Source organism: Penaeus chinensis, chromosome 10, assembly GCF_019202785.1.
Source record: "Penaeus chinensis breed Huanghai No. 1 chromosome 10, ASM1920278v2, whole genome shotgun sequence".
In the NCBI taxonomy this organism is placed as follows: domain Eukaryota; kingdom Metazoa; phylum Arthropoda; class Malacostraca; order Decapoda; family Penaeidae; genus Penaeus; species Penaeus chinensis.
The window spans coordinates 18,836,978-18,860,462 of NC_061828.1; the positions used below are offsets into that span (position 1 = coordinate 18,836,978).

Here is a 23,485-nt window from a genome sequence, read left to right on the forward strand (position 1 = left end):
TAGGACAAAAAGGCAAGACCTACAGCAGACAACAGAAGGACGACACTGCAGCTTCGCTCACAATTTCCATGCGCACCCCGATTTGTTTATGTTGGCTTCAAAATTACAATCGGAATAGCACAAGATATCCATCAACAGGGAACTCCATCTTACAGGCAGGAAAATATACCAGCTGATCAGTAAGAAGTTGAAAACGATGGTCGAACAAGTGTTATTGTTGGAATATACTTCTTGACCACTGTAGCTAAAACTAAGCTGATTGCCATCACCATTCTGGGTTAGAACAGAATTGACTATTTTGAGAAATGACAAATGACCTTTTTTATTCACAATTTTTTTCTTCTCAACGAAAAGGTACTATTTTGGAGAGTTTTATTCAAAATGCAAGACCGATATAGACATAAATGGGGCAGGCAGATTTACTGTTTTCAAATCAGACGCGTCCTTGAAAATTGGCAAACGGCCTTTAAATGACTAACTGCACGTTCTTTATCACGAACACGTACAATCATTCCTATACCTATAATAGTGTCATTTCACTGCTTGCACCGAACCCCTCCCACATCCTACCCTAATAAGCAATACACGATGTTATTTAGCTTCATGTTATTCGCACGCAACAAATGCACAAACCCAGACCTCAGTACACACGCGCGCGGCGGAGATAGTGCGAGTACACCAAACGCGTCAAACAATGGATCTAACCAACACCAAAGAAGCAGGCGATATTAGTCGTTTTGTGTACAGTCTTCAAGGTCTAATATTATATTTTCTTTGCGGACGTCATCTGTCTGTCTTCTCTGAACCCTACGTGGTGACACCCCATTGTGTCAACGGTTTTACTTATTACGAGAATTCCTTATGAGTTTTACATAAAAACAAAAAGAAAAAACAAAAAGCAACAAAACTAAATCGTGCGCGCGTCATATCAGCGCCACCGCGTCTCCCCAAAACGAAATAACAAACAAACCGTTCATGTTTCCAAGAAAGCAACACAAAGCGGAAACCGGACACCACAGCGGCGCGTAACTCTTGACTGGGCGTGCTAGACGAACTAATTGAACTAATTCATGGCCACCACGTGCATCACGAATGCATCTTGTACTGAGTACACACTGAAATTGAAGTGAGGAAAAGATGAAGGGAGAGGGATGGATATTAACACAAAGATGTTATGTATGTGAGGCAATGAAGGGATAATGGGCAACAGTTACGTAATCTTGTCATATAAAAACGGGGGGAAATGTCAAGTAAGCTGACGAAACCAACACATTCAGATGCATAATAATAGCCCTCCATGATAATTCAGCCGATTTACAGTAATGAATATAAACATAATATTGTAGAATAGAGCAGGCAAACTGTTCGTATGAACTGTACTGTATATACTCTGACAATCTTGCGTGTGTCACAGATCGCATAAATAAATAGTCCTGCACACATCGTAAACAACCAAAGAGCACGCAAGGAGGAGACACGTGCATATACACAGTGCGCAATGTAATCTTAGTGCTTAATACATTATACACAAACAGTACAAACTACATCCTACACTATCCCTATAAGCCCTTCAGAAAAAACACAAACTAAAACCCGGAGGTACTAGCGCCCCATTCAGACGTCCTACGTAGTCCCTTTCATCCGTCTACAAAAGCGGCGACGGAACCCAGCCACCATATCGGTAAAGGCGTCGGTCGAGACGAGAGGAAAAAGCTTAAGCTGCCGTTTCGGGAGTTTGGGCAGAGAGGAAGGGGGTTTTCTCGATGGGAAAGGGGGGAGGGGAGACAAGGAGGGACGAAGGAGGCGGGAAGGAAGGGGAGGGGAGGGCGAAGTGAGGGAGAGAGAAGGGAGGAAGGGGAGGGGAGGGCGAAGTGAGGGAGAGAGAAGGGAGGAAGGGGAGGGGAGGGCGAAGTGGGGGAGAGAGAAGGGAGGAAGGGGAGGGGAGGGCGAAGTGAGGGAGAGAGAAGGGAGGAAGGGGAGGGGAGGGCGAAGTGAGGGAGAGAGAAGGGAGGAAGGGGAGGGGAGGGCGAAGTGAGGGAGAGAGAAGGGAGGAAGGGGAGGGGAGGGCGAAGTGAGGGAGAGAGAAGGGAGGAAGGGGAGGGGAGGGCGAAGTGAGGGAGAGAGAAGGGAGGAAGGGGAGGGGAGGGCGAAGTGAGGGAGAGAGAAGGGAGGAAGGGGAGGGGAGGGCGAAGTGAGGGAGAGAGAAGGGAGGAAGGGGAGGGGAGGGCGAAGTGAGGGAGAGAGAAGGAAGGAAGGGGAGAGAGAAGGAAGGAAGGGGAGAGAGAAGGAAGGAAGGGGAGAGAGAAGGAAGGAAGGAAGGAAGGAGAGGGGAGGGGAGGGAGAAGTGAGGGAGAGATTAGGAAGGAAGGGAAGGCGAGGGCGAAGTGAGAGAGAGAGAAGGAAGGAAGGGGAGGGGAGGGGAGGGAGAAGTGAGGGAGAGAGAAGGAAGGAAGGGGAGGGGAGGGCGAAGTGAGGGAGAGAGAAGGGAGGAAGGGGAGGGGAGGGCGAAGTGAGGGAGAGAGAAGGGAGGAAGGGGAGAGAGAAGGAAGGAAGGGGAGAGAGAAGGAAGGAAGGGGAGAGAGAAGGAAGGAAGGGGAGAGAGAAGAAAGGAAGGAAGGAGAGGGGAGGGGAGGGAGAAGTGAGGGAGAGAGAAGGAAGGAAGGGAAGGGGAGGGCGAAGTGAGGGAGAGAGAAGGGAGGAAGGGGAGGGGAGGGCGAAGTGAGGGAGAGAGAAGGGAGGAAGGGGAGGGGAGGGCGAAGTGAGGGAGAGAGAAGGAAGGAAGGGGAGGGGAGGGGAGGGAGAAGTGAGGGAGAGAGAAGGGAGGAAGGGGAGGGGAGGGCGAAGTGAGGGAGAGAGAAGGAAGGAAGGGGAGGGGAGGGCGAAGTGAGGGAGAGAGAAGGGAGGAAGGGGAGGGGAGGGCGAAGTGAGGGAGAGAGAAGGAAGGAAGGGGAGAGAGAAGGAAGGAAGGGGAGAGAGAAGGAAGGAAGGGGAGAGAGAAGAAAGGAAGGAAGGAGAGGGGAGGGGAGGGAGAAGTGAGGGAGAGAGAAGGAAGGAAGGGGAGGGGAGGGGAGGGAGAAGTGAGGGAGAGAGAAGGAAGGAAGGGGAGGGGAGGGGAGGGAGAAGTGAGGGAGAGAGAAGGAAGGAAGGGGAGGGGAGGGGAGGGAGAAGTGAGGGAGAGAGAAGGAAGGAAGGGGAGGGGAGGGGAGGGAGAAGTGAGGGAGAGAGAAAAAAGGAAGGGGAGGGGAGGGAAAAGTGAGGGAGAGAGAAGAAAGTGAGGGGAGGGGAGGGAGAAGTGAGGGAGAAAGAAGGAAGGAAGAGGAGGAGAGGGAATAGTGAGGGAGAGAGAAAGAAGGAAGGGGAGAGAAGGGGAGGAAGAAGTGAGGGGGAGAGAAGGAAGGGAGAAGTGAGGGAGAGAGAAGTAAGGAAGGAGGGAAGAAATACGGAAAGAAAGGGAGGGAGGAAAGGGCGGAAAGAGAGGGAGGGAAGACAACGACCAAGAAGGCCAATAAAGATATCGATGACGACGATGGCAACGAAGACGCCGAGAAAGAGAAAGAAGGAACGAAGTCTTAATTAAGTCCTTTAGAGGAGAAAAGAGGGGAAAGAGGAGAGGCGGCAGTACCCTCCTGGCAATGCCGGAGTAGAGGTGATAAGGGGCAACGGGTGCGTTATGACCCTAGTGATAAAGTGTGGGAGTAAGATGTACCGACAAGTGCACTCTGTTGTTCTGTGGGACATGACATTCAGTGGTGGTAGTGGTAGTGGTGGTAGTGGTAGTGGTGCCAGCAGTCGTCGCTGTGGTAGCTGTGGTTGTGGTTGTAGCTATGGGTGTGGTATTTGTGGGAGAGCCTCACATGCGTTGGCGCTGTGGTAGTTGTGGCAACGAAGTAATACGTGGTGGCGATATGGTGGTTAATTATGCAAAATCGGCAAGAATTCGTAGTTTGCTGTGCTATCGCCGAGACACAATGATTGTACGAAATTCTGTAAGCATCGCGACATAGCAACATGAACACTGTTGCTAACCGAAATAGATTACATATTGTTGTCAAGGTTATCGTGTGAAGTTGTATGGTGATGATGGTGAATGTATGGTACAGGCAGATGCTTTTGGGGACTGTTAATAAAGTCGGTTATATTTCTTTATGAAATGTAACCAACAAATATTTAAGATCAAAAGAAGTTATATTGGTAAATAAAGACAACAAATGTTTGTGGTGACAACGATAAATTATAGTTTTTAATGAATCTATTTGTGCTTATCTTCCACATCTTAGATTTTAGTGGCGTGGTGTGAGGGAATAGTTTACGCTACATTCAGACGCAAAGTAAGTACTGATAAACAACGGCGTACAACGAAAGGAACGTAACATCAGGTATGCAGGTGCGCCTTTCCGTTTCTCCTCTTTCGTAGTGTTCGATCGTTTATATTTAGCCATTTCTACAGTAAGCAGTGTCAGGATCCTTTTGATCCTTTTTCTTCTTAATCGTTTCAAAACTAGTTCCATTCGTTAATTCTCTCTGAGCCTCTTTATATCCGTCTATTTAGGCCTTTCTCAAATAATGAATTTAAATAGGAAAACAATCTAATCTGCCTTTGAGATGAAAATATTTAGTCCTAACATTCCTTTTAATGCCACATTAAATTTTCTAAAAAGAAATGTTCAATTCAGTATCATACTTGCAAATATCAGATTTTCGATGACTGTTTTAAGCATTTCATAGAGATAATCGATTCAAATTCCTATCTACCATCATTTATTCTGTGGTCTGTTATATCTTTTATTTTTATTTACGTATGCATCATTCATTCTTTGATCATCCGGGGAGGGGATTTTAACACACTGGGAGAAGGGAGGAATCAACTCGTCTTGGACCCGTACACTGCTTGGCGAGTCGCATTTTGTCCCAGTAGCCTCCACATGTCCATAACAATCACTGCACTCATTTCACTTTCCTTAAGGTGTGGCTGCTGTTTTATATCTGCTCTTATATCTAACCTAAAGACAAGCAGCCATTATTTATTTGTTTATTGGAAAAATTCTGCCGCGTCAACATCTAGGTCATTTAAAATATAAACCCCCAGGTTTAGCCTTGTGATAAAGTATTGTGAGGAACAGGGTGAAATGAGTCAACGACTAGAATAAATGGACAGAAGAAGCGGATGAGGAAGAAAAGGGAAAGAAAGGGAGAGAAGAAAAGACCATGTAATATTAGTCGAGTCGAGGGCTGAGGTCCAGGGCAGGGTGATCCCCAACATTGGGCTTCAGTTTCCGCCTCTTAAGCCCCCCTCCGCAACGAGCAAGGGATGGGGGGGAGGAAACAGCCATTAATTCACTATATACTGTGTTGCTACGTTTTCCTACGTTTCTTTACATGGTTACCCCCCCCACCCAGGTTCTCCACAAAAAAAAATCAAAAGAAAGGGGAAGTGTTTTAATAATAATAACAAACAAGTGGTAATAAAAAAAAAAAAAAAGGTCAAGGCACTGTAAGTTCTATTAACCAGCACGCTCTTAGTGTTTAGATTACATTTTAAGCATCGATGTCTTATTACGAACCATAAATGAAAACGCTGGTCGGACATACACTTCCTGGATACTCGCAAAAAATTGCAAGATATCCTGATAAATGTCTTACTGGACTTATCATTGCCTCGGTCAAATGTACCCTACTGTTGTTAGTCCAGCAGAGATTAGATTATGCATGTTATGACTTATCTCCTTTTAAATGATAGTACGACTTATCAAGAAATGCTCCCTAATCCTTCCTCTTAACGAATCATTACACAAGACCCTCCAGCGTACTGATGCTGTGGTCAATGATTTAAGACAAAACAGTAAGTTAAATAATTTTATGAAGGTTTGAAACTTCACAAATTCATTAAAAAAAAAAAAAAAAAAAAAAAATCGTATTCAATACATATTTATAAACTTGATTATTTACTACTTCAATGTCATAGCTGCAGTATAAATGGGAGATTAAGATAATTTAAAGATTACGCAACATGTATTTATTAAATTAAATTAAATTATATGTAACAACTGTTTTTAGCGAATTTAGAGTGACAGTTTTGTGTTTTTCTACAAGAATTATTTCTGAAAATCTTGTATTCTGACTTTTTTTTTTTTTTTTTTTTTTTTTTTTGTATGGTTAATGGTTAAAGGTTAAAAGCAAAATAAATGTGCTAGACATCTAAGGTCATGTAGCACTATAGTTAATGTTAGTGAAGGATGGTTGGTTTAGTGATTAGTTGTTAAAGCTGGGTTAAGGAATTGGTGAGTGAATGGGTTAGGGTCGGATGAGGTAATGTAAAGGGGTTAGATCAAGTGAAGGATATATATGCGTCTGAGGAAGGAAAACAGGTTGTCAAAGCAGAAAGTGTGAGATTCTGTAAGGATGTCTGATAAGTTGGGATGTCTATGTAGGGAGGACGTGGGCATGACAGTAGAATATGTGGGACTGAAAGAGGAACATTCGGAAACCGCGAATGTTCCAATGAAGGATAGTTATACTTTCGTTGATTTACTGGCAAAGATTGCAGTGCGTGTTGGAGAATTTGAAGGGGAAGGTGCTAGAGGGTTTGATAAAGAATGAGGTTGGGGAGGTGGTATTGTATCAGGAGGGGTGTCGGGAGGTAGAGGGTCTGGGGAAGAGGGTACTTGTGACATGAGGGATTCACGTGTGTATCCAGGAGGGAGTGGAAGGGATAGAGGGGATGGTGGGAGGGTTAATATAGGTGGGGCTGGAGTCGGGGGGAATGGGTTTTGTTGGGATGGGGTAGGAGGATTGGGTGTAGGGAGAATATGAGTAGGAGAAGGATGGATATCGGCAGTTGTAGAATTTGAAGGTGGATGAGTATTAGTTTGGGACTCGATTATGTAGTTCTGGATATCTTCAAGAGTTTCTGTAGTGGAGTTGGTTGGGGAGTTTTGTGAGATAAAGGTTTTCTTATGAGGGGGGGAAGAGAAGTCTGGTGTCTGAAAAATAGGGGCAAAGGAAGGTGGAGGTGATTGTGGGGTAGGGGAAGAGGGGGTGGAACGTTTATTCTGTCTGCTGCGGGTAGTGCGGGGAGGGAGAGGGGAAGGTGTTGGGGCTGTAGTAGAGATTGGAGTGTCTGGATTTAGGATGGCAAAAGAATTTGACTGGGTAGAGCTTGGAGTGTCTGGATTTAGGATGGCAAAAGAATTTGACTGGGGAAGGTAGGAGGTAGAAGAGGGGAAGGTAGGAGGTAGAAGAGGGGAAGGTAGGAGGTAGAAGAGGGGAAGTTAGATGGAGGGGGGTTAGGTTTAGGAGAGGGTGTAGGAGCTAGGGGGGTAGGGGGAGTGGCAGAGTGAGCGACATTACTAGAGTAGGGGGTAAGAGAAAAATCTCGTCGACGAGCCTCCTGTCTGGCTTCACGTAGAGTGAGTCCAAGTCTGAATCTGAGAGTTGCTACCTCAGACTCAAATTTGTAGGTGGGGCAGCCTCTATAAAATAGATTTTGGGGGCCACCACAGTTTGCACATGTGCGTGATTGTGCAGAGCAGTTTGATCGAGTATGGCCAGGTTGGGCACATAGCGGGCATCTGGCTGTGGAATGATAGTGTTTGGCTGGGTGTCCTAAACGCCAACAATTTTGGCACTAACGAGGAGGTTGATATGGTCGGACAGGTAGGGATTCCCCACCTATGTAAATATTTAAGGGAAGGTCATGTCTACGGAAAGTAATTTTGGCAATGTTAATGGATTTCTTACGATTTCCTCTGGGAGGAATGGAGTAGCATTGTACATATGTTGCATCATAGTCTGTGAGACAGGCGAGTAAGTCCTCTTTACAATCTGTCCATCCTTTGTCATAGATTGGGCAATCTGTTGGGGAGATAGAGACAGTTCCGGTGGAAGTATTGAGTGTTGGATGAGGTTCTGTAGGGATGGGATTACCACATAGATCAGTTAATTTTGTTAATGCTATAGCTTGGTTTTCAGTTGTTACTGTGACGAGACGTGAGTAGTCGGGTCGGCTACAGAAAGAGACTTGTTTTTGGAGGCATTGCTGGAAGAGGAGGGTGTTTTTTGAGTAGGGAGCTGTGGGAGGGATCACGAAAAATCGGTCCCATTTGGCTGGGCTAAATAGAATATTTATGATTCTTGTAGAGGTGGGGGTAGTAGAAGTGCGGGGACGTGTGGAGGAGGGAGTAGTGTTGAGGGGGGTAGTGTTATGGGGAGGTGGGCAATAAGGTTGTAAGGTAGTGTTATGGGGAGGTGGGCAATAAGGTTGTAAGGTAGTAATAAGGGGAGATGGGGTGGTTGATGAAGAAGGTTGTGGGAGTAAAGGTGTTGAAGTTGAGCATGTTGGGGGAGTAGAAATGTCTCCTGGGGGTTGGTTGTTGATTAGGGTTGATACTGTACTAGTATGCATTGATGATGGGATAGTTGTTGCAGTGTTCGGAGCCGTGGTCAAAGGAGAGCCGGGATTGGGGCTATTTGATAAAGGGGCAAGCCTCATTGCCCTTAAAAGTGGGGTTACATCTTCATTATTGGCCATGATAAGCCTGGAGTATGTTGGGAAAAAAAAAACAGTCCACCCCTCAGGGTCCCCTTGAGGGGTAAGGGCCAGGTATGGCAGGGGAATACCGTGCCCATGGTTCCCTCAGCCCGTTCAGGACTGATATAAAGTCAGCCTTTCATCCTTTCAGCACGGCTCTCACACCTTAGGAGGTGGATAGTAGAAGGGATCGGTAAAGAAACTGAAATGAAAAGTATGAGTGGGAAAAAAGACTATGCAAAATTAGTTGAGTGGATGGCTGAGTCCCAAGGTTGAGGAGTTCCCCATCATTGGGTCCCCATGACAACAACAGGCAAAGGATTTTTTTTTTTGTTTCTTTTTTGTATAATGATGCATAGTCTAACGTGTGCCTAAGGAAGGACGTAAAATTCATTCAAATTTCAAGGTGAAATAAATAAATACCGAGATTGCATTTTGTTACACTAACTGGTGACAATCTACTATCCACATTCCCTCAAATTTTGTGATATACATAATTACACTATTTAACATCAAATCGCTTTAATCATGATTCTTTCTAGCTTCTTTGTTAGAAGTTCTTTTGTATAATAAACAAACTAGTTTCAATCTACTGTACAATATTTAATGGCGGATTTGACTTTACTTCACGGTTTCATATTCAAATTGGGTTCTAAAAGACCAACCCTCACCTCCCTATTTCAATGGGTAACCCACAACCAGGAGGTCCCTCTGTGTCCCATCAACATCAGGGGATCTGTGCCTTCCCTCTTGCGTCCTGGCTAGTAGTCTGTTACTCCCCTATTTGGCACCTTCTCTCAAACTTACCTACGCGACTCTCAGAACTTCATCACTCGTGTCTCCAGCCATGATGAATTTCGATGTTGATTACCGGTTTACAAATCTTCCAGACTCTTGATGACATCCTTGCTTCCATCAGTGGAAACACCTCCCTGAGGATCTGTCTTCCATTGCCTACTGGCGTCTTTATCCAGCTGATTGATTCATCAGTATCGATTCTAATTTCTTTTCTTTTGAAATGTTCTGTGCTGCCGTGATCTCTCCTTTTTCTAGTTTTAACCAAGCGGTTTATGGAGTACTTTGAGTCTCAGCTCCTGTGGCGGTAGCATTACTGTCTCTGCATCATTAATTCCACAAGTAGTGCTCACATCAGCCGCCCACCGCCCCCCTCTCGCCGTGACAGAACTGATTGGTTGATTCCGGGAACTCCATTTTCAGGTCTGAAGAGGAAAGAGAGAGGAGGGGTTATAAAAAAAGGAGGAGAGGCAACAGACGAACGAAAGTGAAGGGAGGTCAAGTCAGGTGGAGGATGTGAGAAGTGAGACTATTGGGAGGAGAAAAGCCACATTTCAAATCAAAACTAAGCAGCAACTTGATTCCGCGAGTCTGCGAGCAAGGACATCAGTGGATGGAAAGACAATGCCTGCCGCTGACCAATATATCTGATGGCTTGTGTCCCACTGATGGCAGAAGAGGGCGTTGTTGTTGTGTCCCTTGGATACAGTGTACTTATGTTGAGACAGACGCTTAGTGAGTTTGGCGCCTGCCTCGCCAAAGTTGCAACAGTGTTTTCACCTGGCAGCTTTTCTCTGACCTTACTTTGCTTCCGTTCCATCTGTCCTCACCTGCCCTGTGTTACTGCATTCTCTCTCCTCTCTTTTATACTCCCCCCTCTCCCTCTCCTCTTCAGACCTGAAGATGGAGTTCAGGTGGATTTCAAAACTGTTGACTCATTATCAATATAGTTTGTGCATTGTGGATTTTTCCATCATAGTATTGACACAGCAGAATGTGCTTACGAGGCTTCTGTTATCGCCACGGACGCTCCAACCAACTTCGTTTCCTCCGAGAATGCCTCGATCTCCAATCTACTGAAACACTTAGAGGAAGGGTCTCCTATCCTCCTCATGCTGGTAGGATGGATGTCAAACATGCCCTCTATTATTCACGGGTACGTTTAGACTTCCTGAAGGAGCGGCTCGCCAGACGTGTCTTCCAGCTCACAGCCAACGTTGCCCATAATTCTTACCAGTCTCTCCCCACCACCAATGGCCACTCTCCCCCCAGAAACTCTCCAGCCTCACCGCACGCAGTTATTGGTCCCGCTTCTCCCTCACCCATGTTGTCACCAACCTATCTTCCTTGTACTTGACCACTCACCAGCAACAACTTGGCTTTGGTCTTCAGAGGCCCTTCAGAGCCTGCATAGCAAGGATGTCACCATTTTGCTTTCTGACAAGGGTAACTCAGTGGTGGATCTTGAATGTGCATCCTACCCGCAGAAGGACTGTGACCTTTGGATGACGCCTCCACCTATGTCTCCCTGACCAGTGACCCCCGAGAACGCATTACTGCTACCTTCCATCATCGCCTGAAAGAGCTAGCAGCTTGTTTTCTGGAGTCAAATCTCTACCAGAGGTTCAAGGTCATCAATGATCATCTCCCTCATTTCTATGGGTTACCCAAAACCCATACGCAAGGAGTGCCCTGCACCCCATCATCACCTCCAGGGGTTCTGAGATGCACCCTCTCTCTTTTATACCCACTCCTCTCCCTTTCCCCTTCAGACCTGAAGAAGGAATCGAGGTGGATTTTGAAACGTCTCATTACCAATAAATATAGTTTGTACCAGTGCTAGCTATGTGATGACCAAGCCCCGAGCGAGGCTAGCGAACCAAGCTGGCACAGGATTGACGGAACCAACGCCTTGCGTTGAAGAATACATCAGATGAAGCCAAGCTGAAGGCTAACTGACCTCAACGACGCATCTAGAAGATCTAGTTCAGTTCAAGCCATGACAAGATACTGTCCACGACCCTTGGCCGTCTACCAAAAAGTGACCATGCTATTTCCTTATACTATACATCCCCTGTTGCACAAGTCGTGTTAAGACAAAATTAACAATAAAACTAAGTTATAAAGCAGAATTGGAAGATTCAGTTGTACACCCTTTTCTTATGCCAGTCACCCTGCATAGAATGTCAATGGCTTGCTTGTATTTTCAGTTTACAGTAAACCGACTCATACCGATAATTATCTTTTTTGTCGAACCATCACTTGTATATTAAGAAATATTGTCAATATTCCTTAGGGCATATAGGATTGATGATAGCAAGTTCATCTCTCAGCTTGATTTTTTAAAATTGTTCACTGAAGTAGGATATCCCGTTTTTATTGTTTTTCAAACCAGGAATTCATCTGTGAAATTGAAAGTTTATACACTGACAGTGCCAGTAAATTGATTGTTCCATACAAGCTGTCTCTCGATGATAAACTCGTATCTAAACGAATTGAAATTGATCCTATTTCTACATTCTGGCATATATGCTCTTTTGTGAGAGGACTACCTCAAGTTTTACATAGCGAAACCAGCAGAGCTTTGGAAAAGAGTAAATAAGCAGGTAATGTCAGGTACACTAGAGAATGAAATGCTTGTTTTGTTCACATCCACGATGAAGGCCATCAGCTTCACTGGAAAGAGACATTCATAAATCGGCAAAAAATGTTAGCTTTGTTAATTAGGAAATTGCCTAATTTCAACTGAAGTGCAAGTTAATGGGCTAGGGCGACCTTAAATCATCATTATAAACCAAAGACTTCCCTAGACTCTCTAACCTTGACCCTCTTTCTGCGACTTGGTTCAGCTCTTGTTCTTGTCTACCACTATATAATCTTGTCAAAACTATTTTGTATATCCATTTCGATTATTTGTTCGTCTGATGACGAACTAGAGTTCGAAACATTCCATTCAATTTCAGGTCTTATTGTGATTGTTTCCCTTCTATAGTGACCTATCTATCTATTCATATATTTTTTTTCAACCAATTTCCTTTTATTCGGGGGGATATTACTGACAATGATAAGAGCGGGAAAAGCCATAGAAATAACCATAAACACATACATATGAACACACACATACACACACACAAACATACATACATTTATAACACAAGCTCATCAATGAATGCTGTAAATTATAGACCCAATCAGGAATTGGCAGCCTTTACCTTTCCACCTTTTCTCTCTATATGGAGAACGCAATATAATTTGTTGTTTAGTAGTTTTGAAGTTTGTGATGCACTGAGCGACAAAAGCTGTTGAAAAAAGTCTTTGACTCAGATAAGTGAAAGTAAAGCAGTTTCATGAAAATAGGGGCAAACACAATATGACAATTAGTTGCAATTAATAAATAATAGCTTTGTGTTGTACATAGAACACACTTGCAGATAACTAGTTTACCAATAGTTAATAAGTTAACAAAAGTAGACGGTGTAAGTGGTGCCCATTGAGTACACTGACATCTTATCGCTTTATCAGAAAAAATAGTAAACACTGAGAAACGGCCATCATGCCGCAGAGAATCCTCAGCTGCAGAAGCGCCATCCTCGTGGCTTACTTGGGCCTCTTGCTGTATCACGAGTTCCTTCGCGGTTCGAGCACGGAGCCTCAAGTACAGGTGGAGGCCCAGCAGGACGCCTTTGCCAACGGTCCAGTCCATGTCCCTAGCCTGGTCCTTCCGGAAGCCACGGAGATCCTGGGCGGCCTGAGGGAGAGCGAGCCAGGGGGCGTGGCGCTAAAGACGAGCGGGAGCGCCGAGAAACTGCAGCAGGCCACGCAGGTTCTTCAGAATGTCGGCGAGTGGTTTGGCAACCATGAGGTCATGGCCACGCTGACGGAGGCCAGGCTAGAAAGCATCGAGAAACGGTTGGAGACCTTCTCGCGGATGGTGGACAACTTCTCCAAGGGGCTCGACCTCACGTGGAAGCAGATCGACTTCGTAAACAAGCACTACACGGGGGAAGTGGCCACGAAGCTGGAGACGATGATGTCCTCGGTGCAGTATTTCCACAAGCAGCTTGAGACTCTCAACCTGCAGCAGAGAACCGACATCGACGCCAGCCACCAAATGGCGTCGAACTTCGTCTCCGTGAACAGCCGACTCACAAAACTGGAGGAGAAATCGGAGGAAGACAACATGGGTATTCGCCGCGTCCAGTTCGACCTGGAGGAGCACCTGCCGCTGCTGAGATCGATGGTCAAGGAGGAGGTGCAGGCTCACCGCGTGCCCGAAGACCTCGACTCGCGCATGGTGGCCGTGGACGAGGCGACCGTGGCCACCATAAACAGGATGGGCAATCTCGAGGCCAAGGTCGCCGAGTCCGAGAGGCTGCACGCGGAAATCCTCAGCCTCACCGACAGCCTCATCAGGAGGGACAACGAGATCAACAACCTGACAGCGCTGCTGCTGGATCTCGTCAAATCCGTCCACACAACCCAGAGGAATCCAGGGACACCACCACACCAAGGTGAGTCTTGCGGCAAAATATATTCATTTCGCAACTCCACTGAACGTTGGACTTGTGTAATAATGGATTCAGAAAAAATAATTGCACTTTGTAATCAACTTCTATATCATCTTACCAAACAAGAGTCTGCAGTGCTAAACTTCCTCATTAATTCAATATAATGATTTGCGCAGTTGTCGTTCTACCAGTACTTTCTAGAAAGTAAATGACAGAGCTATGGTAGAGTATGTAAAACTATTATAAAAAGTTGTACATTCACCCTTCAAGTACTTTGCATACGAGACGTGAATATCTACAAGAGAAAATACAACTTCGTTGCCGAGATCTTAAGGTACGCTTACACTTCACATACCTTGCTCCCTCAGCAGTCAATAACAGCCATTAGGAGCAGACAGCAGGAGGTTTAATACAATGATTATCATCAACAACTATGCTTCTGTAACAATATTCAAACTTTAAACGACAAAGAACCAACAGCAGAATAAGCAATACCGTAATTCATTAAATTAGGTAATAACTACACCTCTTCACTAACAGTAACAGCTACATTACAATATCGTAACAAATTCACTGAACTCTTACACATCTTGGACCTTCCTCCACCAACAACAGAGTGCCGCTCCCCTTACCTTCGTGTGGGCCAACTATGCCTCGCCACCACACGTACGCCCACGCCCTGGCTCCACGCCCGCGACGCCTGCCTTGGCTCAGGGGGTCAGCTCGCCTTGCCCTCCAACCTCACCCTCTTCGCACGCTACCTTAGATCCAACAACGGTAAGTGGAAAGATGCTGGTGATGTACTTTTGGAAATTCAACGCGTGCTGAAATACTGATCCTCCCGCGGGAAATTTCGAAGTAAAGGACTAGGTGTTGGAGAGAAATAAACAAAAATGTGACTGGAGTATGGTTAACAGAGTGTGTATATTTCGTTCCAGTGTCGGGCGAGGTGTGGGTGGGCGGGTCCGAACTTATCTGGAGCTTAGATCCCCAGCCGTCCTCGACTTCGCCCAGAGAGACAGGAGACCAACAAACTACTTCTGTCACCCCCAATCCTCAACAAGAAGACACTGAGGACGACTCGGCACAACGAAAAACTACCCAAGGCGCAAATTCGTCGGTGTCGGGTAAACAAAACAAAGATTCACCAGGCAGTAAGCCCACAGGTCCCGAGCAAGCAGAATCCACGAGGCATGATCAGTGCCTGGCTGTGGTACTGCGCCAAGGAGTCCACGCGGTACTGAGGCTGTGCAGGGATCAGAACATTGCCGTCTGCCAGCAAAACACTTGAGGTGGTGTGGACGTCGACCAAAGGCTTAAAGTATGTGATATCGTAATAAAACACTATAAATGCCTGTTACTGTCTTATAATGCGATCAACAGAAATTATCATGTTTGCGATATCGTAAACAAATATATCGTAATACATAGCCATACAGATATTATACACGAAGAAAACGCACATACCCTTGTCCAATTTGTGACGAATTTAGCATGAAATACCTGTAAATTTCAAGTGTGACATGATGGTTTCCAGATATTCCACGATAAAAAAGTCGCATATTATATTTTTTTATCACTCACGGACGAAACAAAATAAATAACAGTACATTCGCTTCTGATTTTTTTTATTGTATTCCCACAGTCCCGGAATTAAGGCAGGAGCTCACATATCCAAATTACGTAAATAACCACCTACCCTTACCTACTCTCAAGCAAAAAAGACAAACAAAAATCTATCTAAGGGATAGTTAATCCATCTCTCTTACTATTCACCCCTCTCTCTCTCACTCCCTCCCTTATCCTCCATACGCCCATTCGAAACCTCACTCCCCCATCCTTCCCTCCCTCTCTCATCACTCCCTATTCTCGAGGCACCAATCGAAGGCATTTTGGAAGAGCTTGGCCCAGGGCGCGGTGAGTCTTGCCTGCGCCCCTGGCTTGGTGGGCAGAGGGGGCGCTCGGTGGGGCCACTGCCAGGTGACGACACAGCGCTCCGGGTGGGGCATGAGTGCCAGGTGACGTCCGCAAGGGGAGGTCACACCTGCTACGCCACCTGGAATTGGGATTACAACGGTTAGATAAATTATATGATTACAGAAGTGAATAACTGAATCAACGAAACCAATTAATCATTATTTATCACAGAGTATGTGATTATACAAGTATAGAACGAAGTAGCTACAATGCATGAAACTTGTGATGTGGTATAGTGATAAGTGAATTATGCAAAACAACTGTTATAACACTAATGATAGAGGTTGGTAATGATTTTTATTCAGATTAACATTGCAATACTGATGGGGAGGCCTAAGCAGTGCCAATTTGCATGGAATATGGGGAATATTAAGTACTGATAACGCTATGTAATACCACAAAGGAATTAAGACAGCTCACGAATCCCCTAAAAAAATAATGTCAGAACAAAAAATCAATAAATCCCCAAGAAAAAAATTATAGTAATAAGAACAATAATAATGACAATGACTATCATTATTAATCATTATTATTATTAATCCTTATGATTAATAACAACAAAAATTATAATAATAATAATGATAACAACAACAACGATAACAGTAATAGCAGCAGCAACAACAACAATAACAACAAAATTAACAATAATAACAATAACCACTACCACCTTGCGAGCCATTGGGGTTCATCGGGTACTCCTCCGTCACGCAGTCGCTGTCGTCAAGGTAACGGAGGGCGACGCAGCCGGCCCTCTCGAGACGCGGAAGGACGTCCTTGGAGCGGTAAGTGAACTGGCCTGGTAAAGAAAGAAAAAAATAATTTAACGAGTTTATGCGGTGTAGTTAGGAAAGATATGGAGTGTGTGTGAGAGTTGTAATGTAGGTTGAAGGGAGAGTGTAGTTTGTAGTGTAATGGTATTTTTGTTGTTGTTTGGAAAATAAATTTGTGATAACGCTTGTATGTTGTTAAAGAGACGGTGTCTTAGGTTGAAAGCCAGACAGTCATAAGAAAATATAGATGCTATATTTTTGTACAGTGTAAGGAGACATGATATAATGAACTGATTTTCATTAAAATTCCGTTCCGAATCAATTACTTGATATTCCGTAGCTATTATAGAATATTACTGACAAAAAATTATCGCAGCGAGAAAAAAAAAGTGAGGGTATTATAGAAAACCTGTTAATAAAAATAGGTTTTCTATAATACCCTCACTTTTTTTTATCTCTCAATTCCCATTTCCGGGACATATACCACTAGTAAGAGCAGTGATAAATTAATATATTATTATTAACGATAACAGAGTCATTCACAAGACATGAAAATAAACATGATAAAAAAACAAACCAAATCTATTTTCTTTCTTCGTTACGTACTGCTGCTTAAGTCAATTAATATGATATCAATTTTCGAGGTTCGATCACACGGCCATCTAATTAAAGTTTAGATTATAAAATTAGATCTTACCTTATCCGGATACAACCAGCACACAGCGTAAATCCCAAAAAAATCATAATACCTATACTTTCTAGCGACTTATTACCACTAGTCAACCTAATCTCTCAATTCAATACATTCACATTCCACGTTTTATCTCCTCTTAACATAAAAAAAAAAGTATGAACACATCTATTTCATTCCCCACCGACCTTATTCCTCTCGACATGAAAACCTCAGATAAAAATCTCACCTTCCCCATGCGCCACCCACACGCCCATCTTAGCCCCGCCCATTCCCTTGAGCAAGACAGACTTCGACTCCTCCACCAGCACCCGAGACCAGCGCGACTCGAAGCGGCCGGACGTGTTGCGGGCGAGGCGGACGGAGGGGGCCGCACGCGCCTCCTCTGCGGCCACCTCTTCTGCGGGAGGACGGGCGAATGAGAGGCCAGACTTAGGTTAAAGAGGTCTGTAATGTCTTTAATAATTACAAGGTTATCTGTAATCAGGTTTCTGTAATGTCTTTAATTAATAATTACAAGGTTATCTGTAATCAGGTTTCTGTAATGTCTTTAATAACTACAGGGTTATTAGTAATCAGGTTCCAATTTTTGCGAGTATTGTTTATATTGCAATCTTATATACGTTTTTTTGCACCATGATGCAAAATAAGTAAACCTTGATCACGTATTCTATTCAACGTCGAAATTTCTGCACATTTTGGATGATATAGTTTCAATTAATTAAAAAAAAAAAAAAGGTTTGGAAGAGTCAAAAGAACCATAGGAACTACTGAATTAAAATGGGGGTTTAATATAATGTATTTTAATGCCTTTTAAAAATATACATGACCTTGAATAACAACAGACTTTTATAAGAAAGGACAGCCCGATTAAAAATAAAAAAATCACATGCAAAAGGAGGAGGAGAGGTATATCAGTCAAGGAATTAATCTTACATCTTAGATTACCCTTCATCTGTAAACGATCTTAATTTAAAAAAAAGGCGAAGATTGATTTGCCTGGGTGATGACTTGACACGCTGACGAATTAATGTGACTATTCGAAAAGTCTCGGTTAAAACGGGTATAGTGAAGATTCTTAAAGAGATCATAAGTAAATAAGGGTTATTCCTTATAATACAGAACAAGGAAAGAACAAAATAAGATCAGCAAATGGTTACAGTTTCAGAACACTAAGGAATCAAGAACAATATTTTAAGGATAACTTGTTAAAGAAATTATCTAGGTCCCAGGAGAAGAAAAGGATAAGGATTTTAAAAACAAAAGAGAAATATTTCTACGGTGATAGCAATAATATAGAGAGCATTAACAAGAAAATGTAAAAAAGACCATCTAAATGCAGAGGAAAGAACCAGAGAGTGAATATAAACAGACGTGGTTAATCAGGTTTATAATACCGATTACATTATCAAAAAAAAACAAAATCAAGAATAATATCTGAACACAATCTAATCAAACCCGAAAACAATGCTCAAAAATACATTTCAAAACTCTTTAAAAAAAAAAAACCGATTCAAAGAACAATCAATAAATAAAAAACAAATCCATATCCATTAAGAAAAGACCTTACCCTCCTCCTTGGATGCGTCCAGCCAGCCGAGGAGCGCCATCAGCTGGCACCCATTGCACACTCCGAGCGAGAAACTGGTGCTTTTGTTCCTCCACGCCTCGAGGGCTGCTCTCAGGCCCTCGCCCCCTCGAATAGCAGCAGCCCAGCCCACGGCGGATCCTAGGACGTCTGTGAGGGAGATGCTAAAGGCTTAGAGGGGCTTCGTATAGTCAGGGTTGGACATGTACGGAAAGAAGAAATGGCGATACGAAATATCCAGGAGAAACAAAAACGAAAAATAAGAAGACAGCCCATTCTCCGGACGCTTAAAAAAAATGTCTCCTTAAACGTGATAGATAAAATAACAATAACGACAATAACAATGATTAGTATGACAATAACAACAATTATAATAATATTAATAACAATAATAATAATGATGATAATGATAATGATAATGTTGATGATAATAATAATAATAATAATAATAATAATAATAATTACAGCAACAATAACAATAACAATAACAACAACAACGACGACAAAACAACAACAGTAATGATAACAATAACAATAACAACAATAACAATAACAATAATAACAACAAAACAATAATTATAATAACAATAATTAATACTAATAGCAATACCAACATCAACACCACCCACCGGCATAGCTAAAGCCACCGGGGAAGACGACGCCCCGGAAGGCCTCCAGCTGCGCCGCCCCAGCAACCAGGTCGGTCATCGTGACGTCATCGACCCGGAAGCCTGCCTGCAGGAGCGCCGATATCATCTCCCTGTCGCCGTTGCTGCCTTCCTCCCTCACGACGGCGACGCGGGGCACGTACGGGGCGAGGGCGTTGGGACCTGGGGGGTTAGGAGGGTAAGGGGGCAGGGGGGAAAGGGGGAAAGGGGGAAAGGGGGAAAGGGGGAAAGGGGGAAAGGGGGAAAGGGGGGTAAGGAGGTAAGGAGGTAAGGAGGTAAGGGGGGTAAGGGGGGTAAGGGGGTAAGGGGGTAAGGGGGTAAGGGGGTAAGGAGGTTAGGGGGGTAAGGGGGGGTAAGGGGGGTAAGGGGGGGTAAGGGGGGGTAAGGGGGTAAGTGGGTAAGTGGGTAAGGAGGTAAGGGGGGGTAAGGGGGTAAGGGGGTAAGGGGGTAGGGAGGTGGGAGAGGAGAGAGCAGAGGTTACGATTTTTTTTCACTTTTGAAATGATTGCGGTTCGTGCTATGGTAGGTGTTTTTATCGTGTTTGGTTTTATTTCTTTAATTTGTATCTTGATAAATAAATTTCCAAAATAATTGCAACAAGGCATAGACAAAACAAACAAAATAACAGTACCACCAGACAAGCGAGCAGATCATTAATCTTCTAAAATCCACAACCACTGACCCCTCCCTCCTCCCCTTCCCTCCTCCCCTTCCCTCCCGCTCCCTCCCACACAACCCCCCCACTTACCCATCACGAAATCCCTGTAGGTAAAAGGAACGTGGTAGGCGTGGTGTTTCCTGGTGGCCACGCCCTCGTACTCGGCCCTGGCGCAGGCGGGGTTGGCCTGGCGAGTCTCGAGGTGGTAACTGGTCTCCTCCCAAAGGCGTGATGCTTCCAAGACGGTTAGATTCACCGTTTCTTGGCCGCCCACTTTGACCGTGATCTGGGTTGGATGGGAAGGAATTGGTGGCTGGGCTCAATGGGATTGGGTTAAATTGGTGGTTGGGGTAAGCGGCGGTTGGGTAATGGTAGCTGGTGGTTGACTAGAAGTAATGCAATGCTCAGTGACGGTGGTGATGATGATGGCGTTGGTATGTTGTTGATGATGGCGTTGCTATGTTGATGTTGATACGTTGGGGTGGGGTGGGGGGACCAAAAACTAAAGGGGAAAGAACAAGGGCAAAGAATAATAGCAAAGATCAGCGGACGAGGAAACAGACGTCCTGGCTTAAGACGAAGGGAGACAATAATCTGAACAAAAACACTAATTAGAGGCCTGCTTTCCACGGCGCTCTTGTCGACCTTCCTAAAACTAATAGATAAATAAGTAAAGAAAAAAAAAATAAAGAGATAGATAAACAACGAAACGGATACATACATAAAGAAACGAGAGAAACAGATTAATAAAGAAACGGGTAAATAAATCGAAAATGAAACAAAACGTAAACAAACAATCCATACACCAACAAGGACAAATAAACAAAAACAAATATAAACAACAACGACATTCTATCCCCCACCCCCACCCTCTCTACCTTCGCTCCTGGCCCCGCGTCCGAGGTCTCCCCCAGCGAGCACGTTCCAGGGACCCCAGCTGCTTGGAATCTCTGCACCACACTACTGGCTTCAGACGCCTCGACCTCCAGCACCCACCTGCAGGGGGAATCATCTTTTTTACTTGTATTCTATTACGATGTTTTATGGGCTGTTTGTTTGTCTTTTTTGGTTCAGGTTTCTGGTTTGGTGGGAATGTGTAGTGTTAAAATAAAGGTTATGTTTAGATACTGTGGATATGTTTTTATCTTTTTATTTTATAGCAGGGGTCTCTACGTCGATGCTAATCTATAACAGAAATTCATAGTTTTTATACCCGACTTCCTCGCTGAATAACGCAGCCAGGGTGGGCGGCACCTTATCCTGCGACGTGGGCGGCGGTGCGGGCGCGGGCGGCAGGTCAACAGCGAGGCCTCCCCACCCGGCTATGGCCATCTCCAGCAGGCAAGTCACCAGGCCGCCGTCGCTTATGTCGTGGATGGCCAGGATCTTGCTTTCTGTGCAGAGGTGTTCGTCGGTGAAGGAAATGTTGGGTATAACATGCAAAAATTAGGTATAACATGCAAAAATCATGTCCACTATGTTATTTCACGATTTTGTTCATTAGTTCATTAGATTGGTATTGTAGTCTAAGGAGTGGCGTTGGTCGTTATTAATGAAGTTGTGCTCATCGCAGATGTTATGTTCATAATTTAATTACATAACGGTTTGTAATCTAGGAAATGTACTTGCAGTTAAATGAACCATTAAGCTAGATTCATCTGCCTATTGTATAGGTCTAGCAGTATAGCGAAACATCAAATATTGGTAAATGATATAATAATTCATTCTGATGGCTTGGTATTTTTTTTTTTTTTTTTTTTTTTTTTAACACTTTTGGTGCTTGAACGAGGCCTAAAAAGATACTAGACTCCCACCTTGATTCAACTGCTGGATAAGCTTGAAGGCTTCGACAAAGGCCGAGATCTCGTGGCCGTCCACATCCGGGCAGTCGCGCCCCAGCTGCCCGTAGACCTGCGCGAGGGCGGAGCCGGCCAGACGGGCGTGAGCGGGAGCGGGCCGCACCCACACCAGTGCTCCTTTGCCTTCACTACCTGGGCTCTTCAAGTCCGGCGTCAGCACCTTCAGGAGAGGAAGACCTTACGTTCAATGCCAAGACAAGAACCTAAACTGCAAGTTCTTTATTTGTTGTGATCTTTATATATGAATGTTATTGATTTCAAAAGATGTATTATGAACTTTTTTTTTTTTTACCTTGTGCTACATGTCACGTTTTATAACATCGATTCATTATTTCTAAAAATAAATCCATGCATCAAATATATATATATATATATATATATATATATATATATATATATATATATATATATATATATATATACATATATATATATATATATATATATATATATATATATAAGTCCCTGGCACAACTTCCATATAAAAACACCCAAACAGGTTCGCACTATGCAGCGGGTCTACCTTCGTGACATCACTACAGGGGGCGTAGGCGGACACCACGAGGTCCCCGGGCGCCTTGACGACTCTCTGGCCGCCGACTCGCGCTGCCATGCTGAGCGAATCCTTGCCGCCGTCCACGCCCACGCCCACAGCCTTCATCACTTCGCACATGGCCTCGCACGCCTCGTACAACGCCCATCCCTCACCCGGGAGCTTGGCCGCCCACATCCAGTTAGCGGAACACTTTATGTCCTGTAAAATACCAACAGTAATGTGAGAAAATAAAAGCAACCACAATGAGAGGGCGTTTGAGCCAAACTAGAATTCTTACTTTAGCAAAATGGAATATAAAAATGAATGGACAGAACGAACTATAACATAACACGATACCACTGACTGGCAATAATAAAATCACAAAACTCTATATAGAAAGACACATCAATTTTACATATCAAAACGCTCGAACAAGACTAATCTTATGCTTCGAAATAAAGTCCATGCATGTATCAGCCGATGAGAACCTTAATATGCGAGACGGGAGCTGCCGCGAGGTTGGCCAGCGCCTCGAGAACCGTGAGCCTTGCACCGGCGCGGGGCTCCACGAGCACCTTGAGGGGTTGCTCGCCGATGCTGGTGGCCGCCCCTTCCTGAGAGAGATGAGGAGGGGTGTTGCTGAATCTTGTATCGGGATTGTAAAAGTGATGATCACCGTGATGGTTGTAATTATAAATGCAGTAGTAACAAGAAAAGTAATCAAAGTAAGGAGTAATTATGATAAGACCGCCTTTAAACTGACAGGACTGCCCTGGAATTAAAACATTCTCGCTATAATTTTTTAAAAATCATCGACACTATAATCATCCACAAAAATGCCGAATAATTCCCCTCCAGAATATGACACCAAATAGAAAATGCAATCAAATCATAAAACACAAGAATGAC

At 44.2% G+C, this 23,485-nt stretch overlaps 2 protein-coding genes across 5 annotated transcripts in view; one reads left to right on the plus strand and one right to left on the minus strand.

Annotated features, from left to right (window-relative positions):
* Positions 1-3,779: 3,779 nt before the first annotated feature.
* On the plus strand, positions 3,780-15,444 carry LOC125029584. 2 transcript variants are annotated; one of them, XM_047619561.1, is made up of 4 exons: positions 3,780-3,800; positions 12,845-13,833; positions 14,446-14,607; positions 14,769-15,444. In XM_047619561.1, exons 2-4 carry the CDS (start codon positions 12,876-12,878, stop codon positions 15,119-15,121), a joined length of 1,473 nt encoding a protein of 490 aa, XP_047475517.1. In that variant the 5' UTR covers positions 3,780-3,800; positions 12,845-12,875; the 3' UTR covers positions 15,122-15,444. The 2 variants fall into 2 exon arrangements, with proteins under 2 accessions (XP_047475517.1, XP_047475516.1); XM_047619560.1 differs by lacking the exon at positions 3,780-3,800 and having other exon boundaries at positions 8,831-13,833.
* LOC125029583 (phosphoribosylformylglycinamidine synthase-like) overlaps positions 15,442-23,485 on the minus strand; it is a 35,909-nt gene continuing 27,865 nt past the window's right edge. For all 3 annotated transcript variants that reach the window (XM_047619557.1, XM_047619558.1, XM_047619559.1), the window contains exons 18-28: positions 23,065-23,190; positions 22,565-22,795; positions 21,997-22,201; positions 21,396-21,576; positions 21,061-21,178; positions 20,273-20,468; positions 19,486-19,686; positions 18,839-19,006; positions 17,498-17,668; positions 16,475-16,603; positions 15,442-15,886 (exon numbers count right to left, since the gene is read on the minus strand). In XM_047619557.1, coding sequence (XP_047475513.1) covers positions 15,687-15,886; positions 16,475-16,603; positions 17,498-17,668; positions 18,839-19,006; positions 19,486-19,686; positions 20,273-20,468; positions 21,061-21,178; positions 21,396-21,576; positions 21,997-22,201; positions 22,565-22,795; positions 23,065-23,190 — 1,926 coding nt within the window. In that variant the 3' untranslated portion in view covers positions 15,442-15,686. The remainder of the gene's footprint in view (positions 15,887-16,474; positions 16,604-17,497; positions 17,669-18,838; positions 19,007-19,485; positions 19,687-20,272; positions 20,469-21,060; positions 21,179-21,395; positions 21,577-21,996; positions 22,202-22,564; positions 22,796-23,064; positions 23,191-23,485) is intronic.

Bases quoted from the DNA above. Each gene is read 5' to 3' on its own strand.
- LOC125029584 (XM_047619561.1), top strand. From the start codon at position 12,876: ATGCCGCAGAGAATCCTCAGCTGCAGAAGCGCCATCCTCGTGGCTTAC. The intron at 13,834-14,445 runs GTGAGTCTTGCG...CACCAACAACAG, and splicing joins AGGGACACCACCACACCAAG to AGTGCCGCTCCCCTTACCTT. The intron at 14,608-14,768 runs GTAAGTGGAAAG...ATTTCGTTCCAG, and splicing joins CTACCTTAGATCCAACAACG to TGTCGGGCGAGGTGTGGGTG.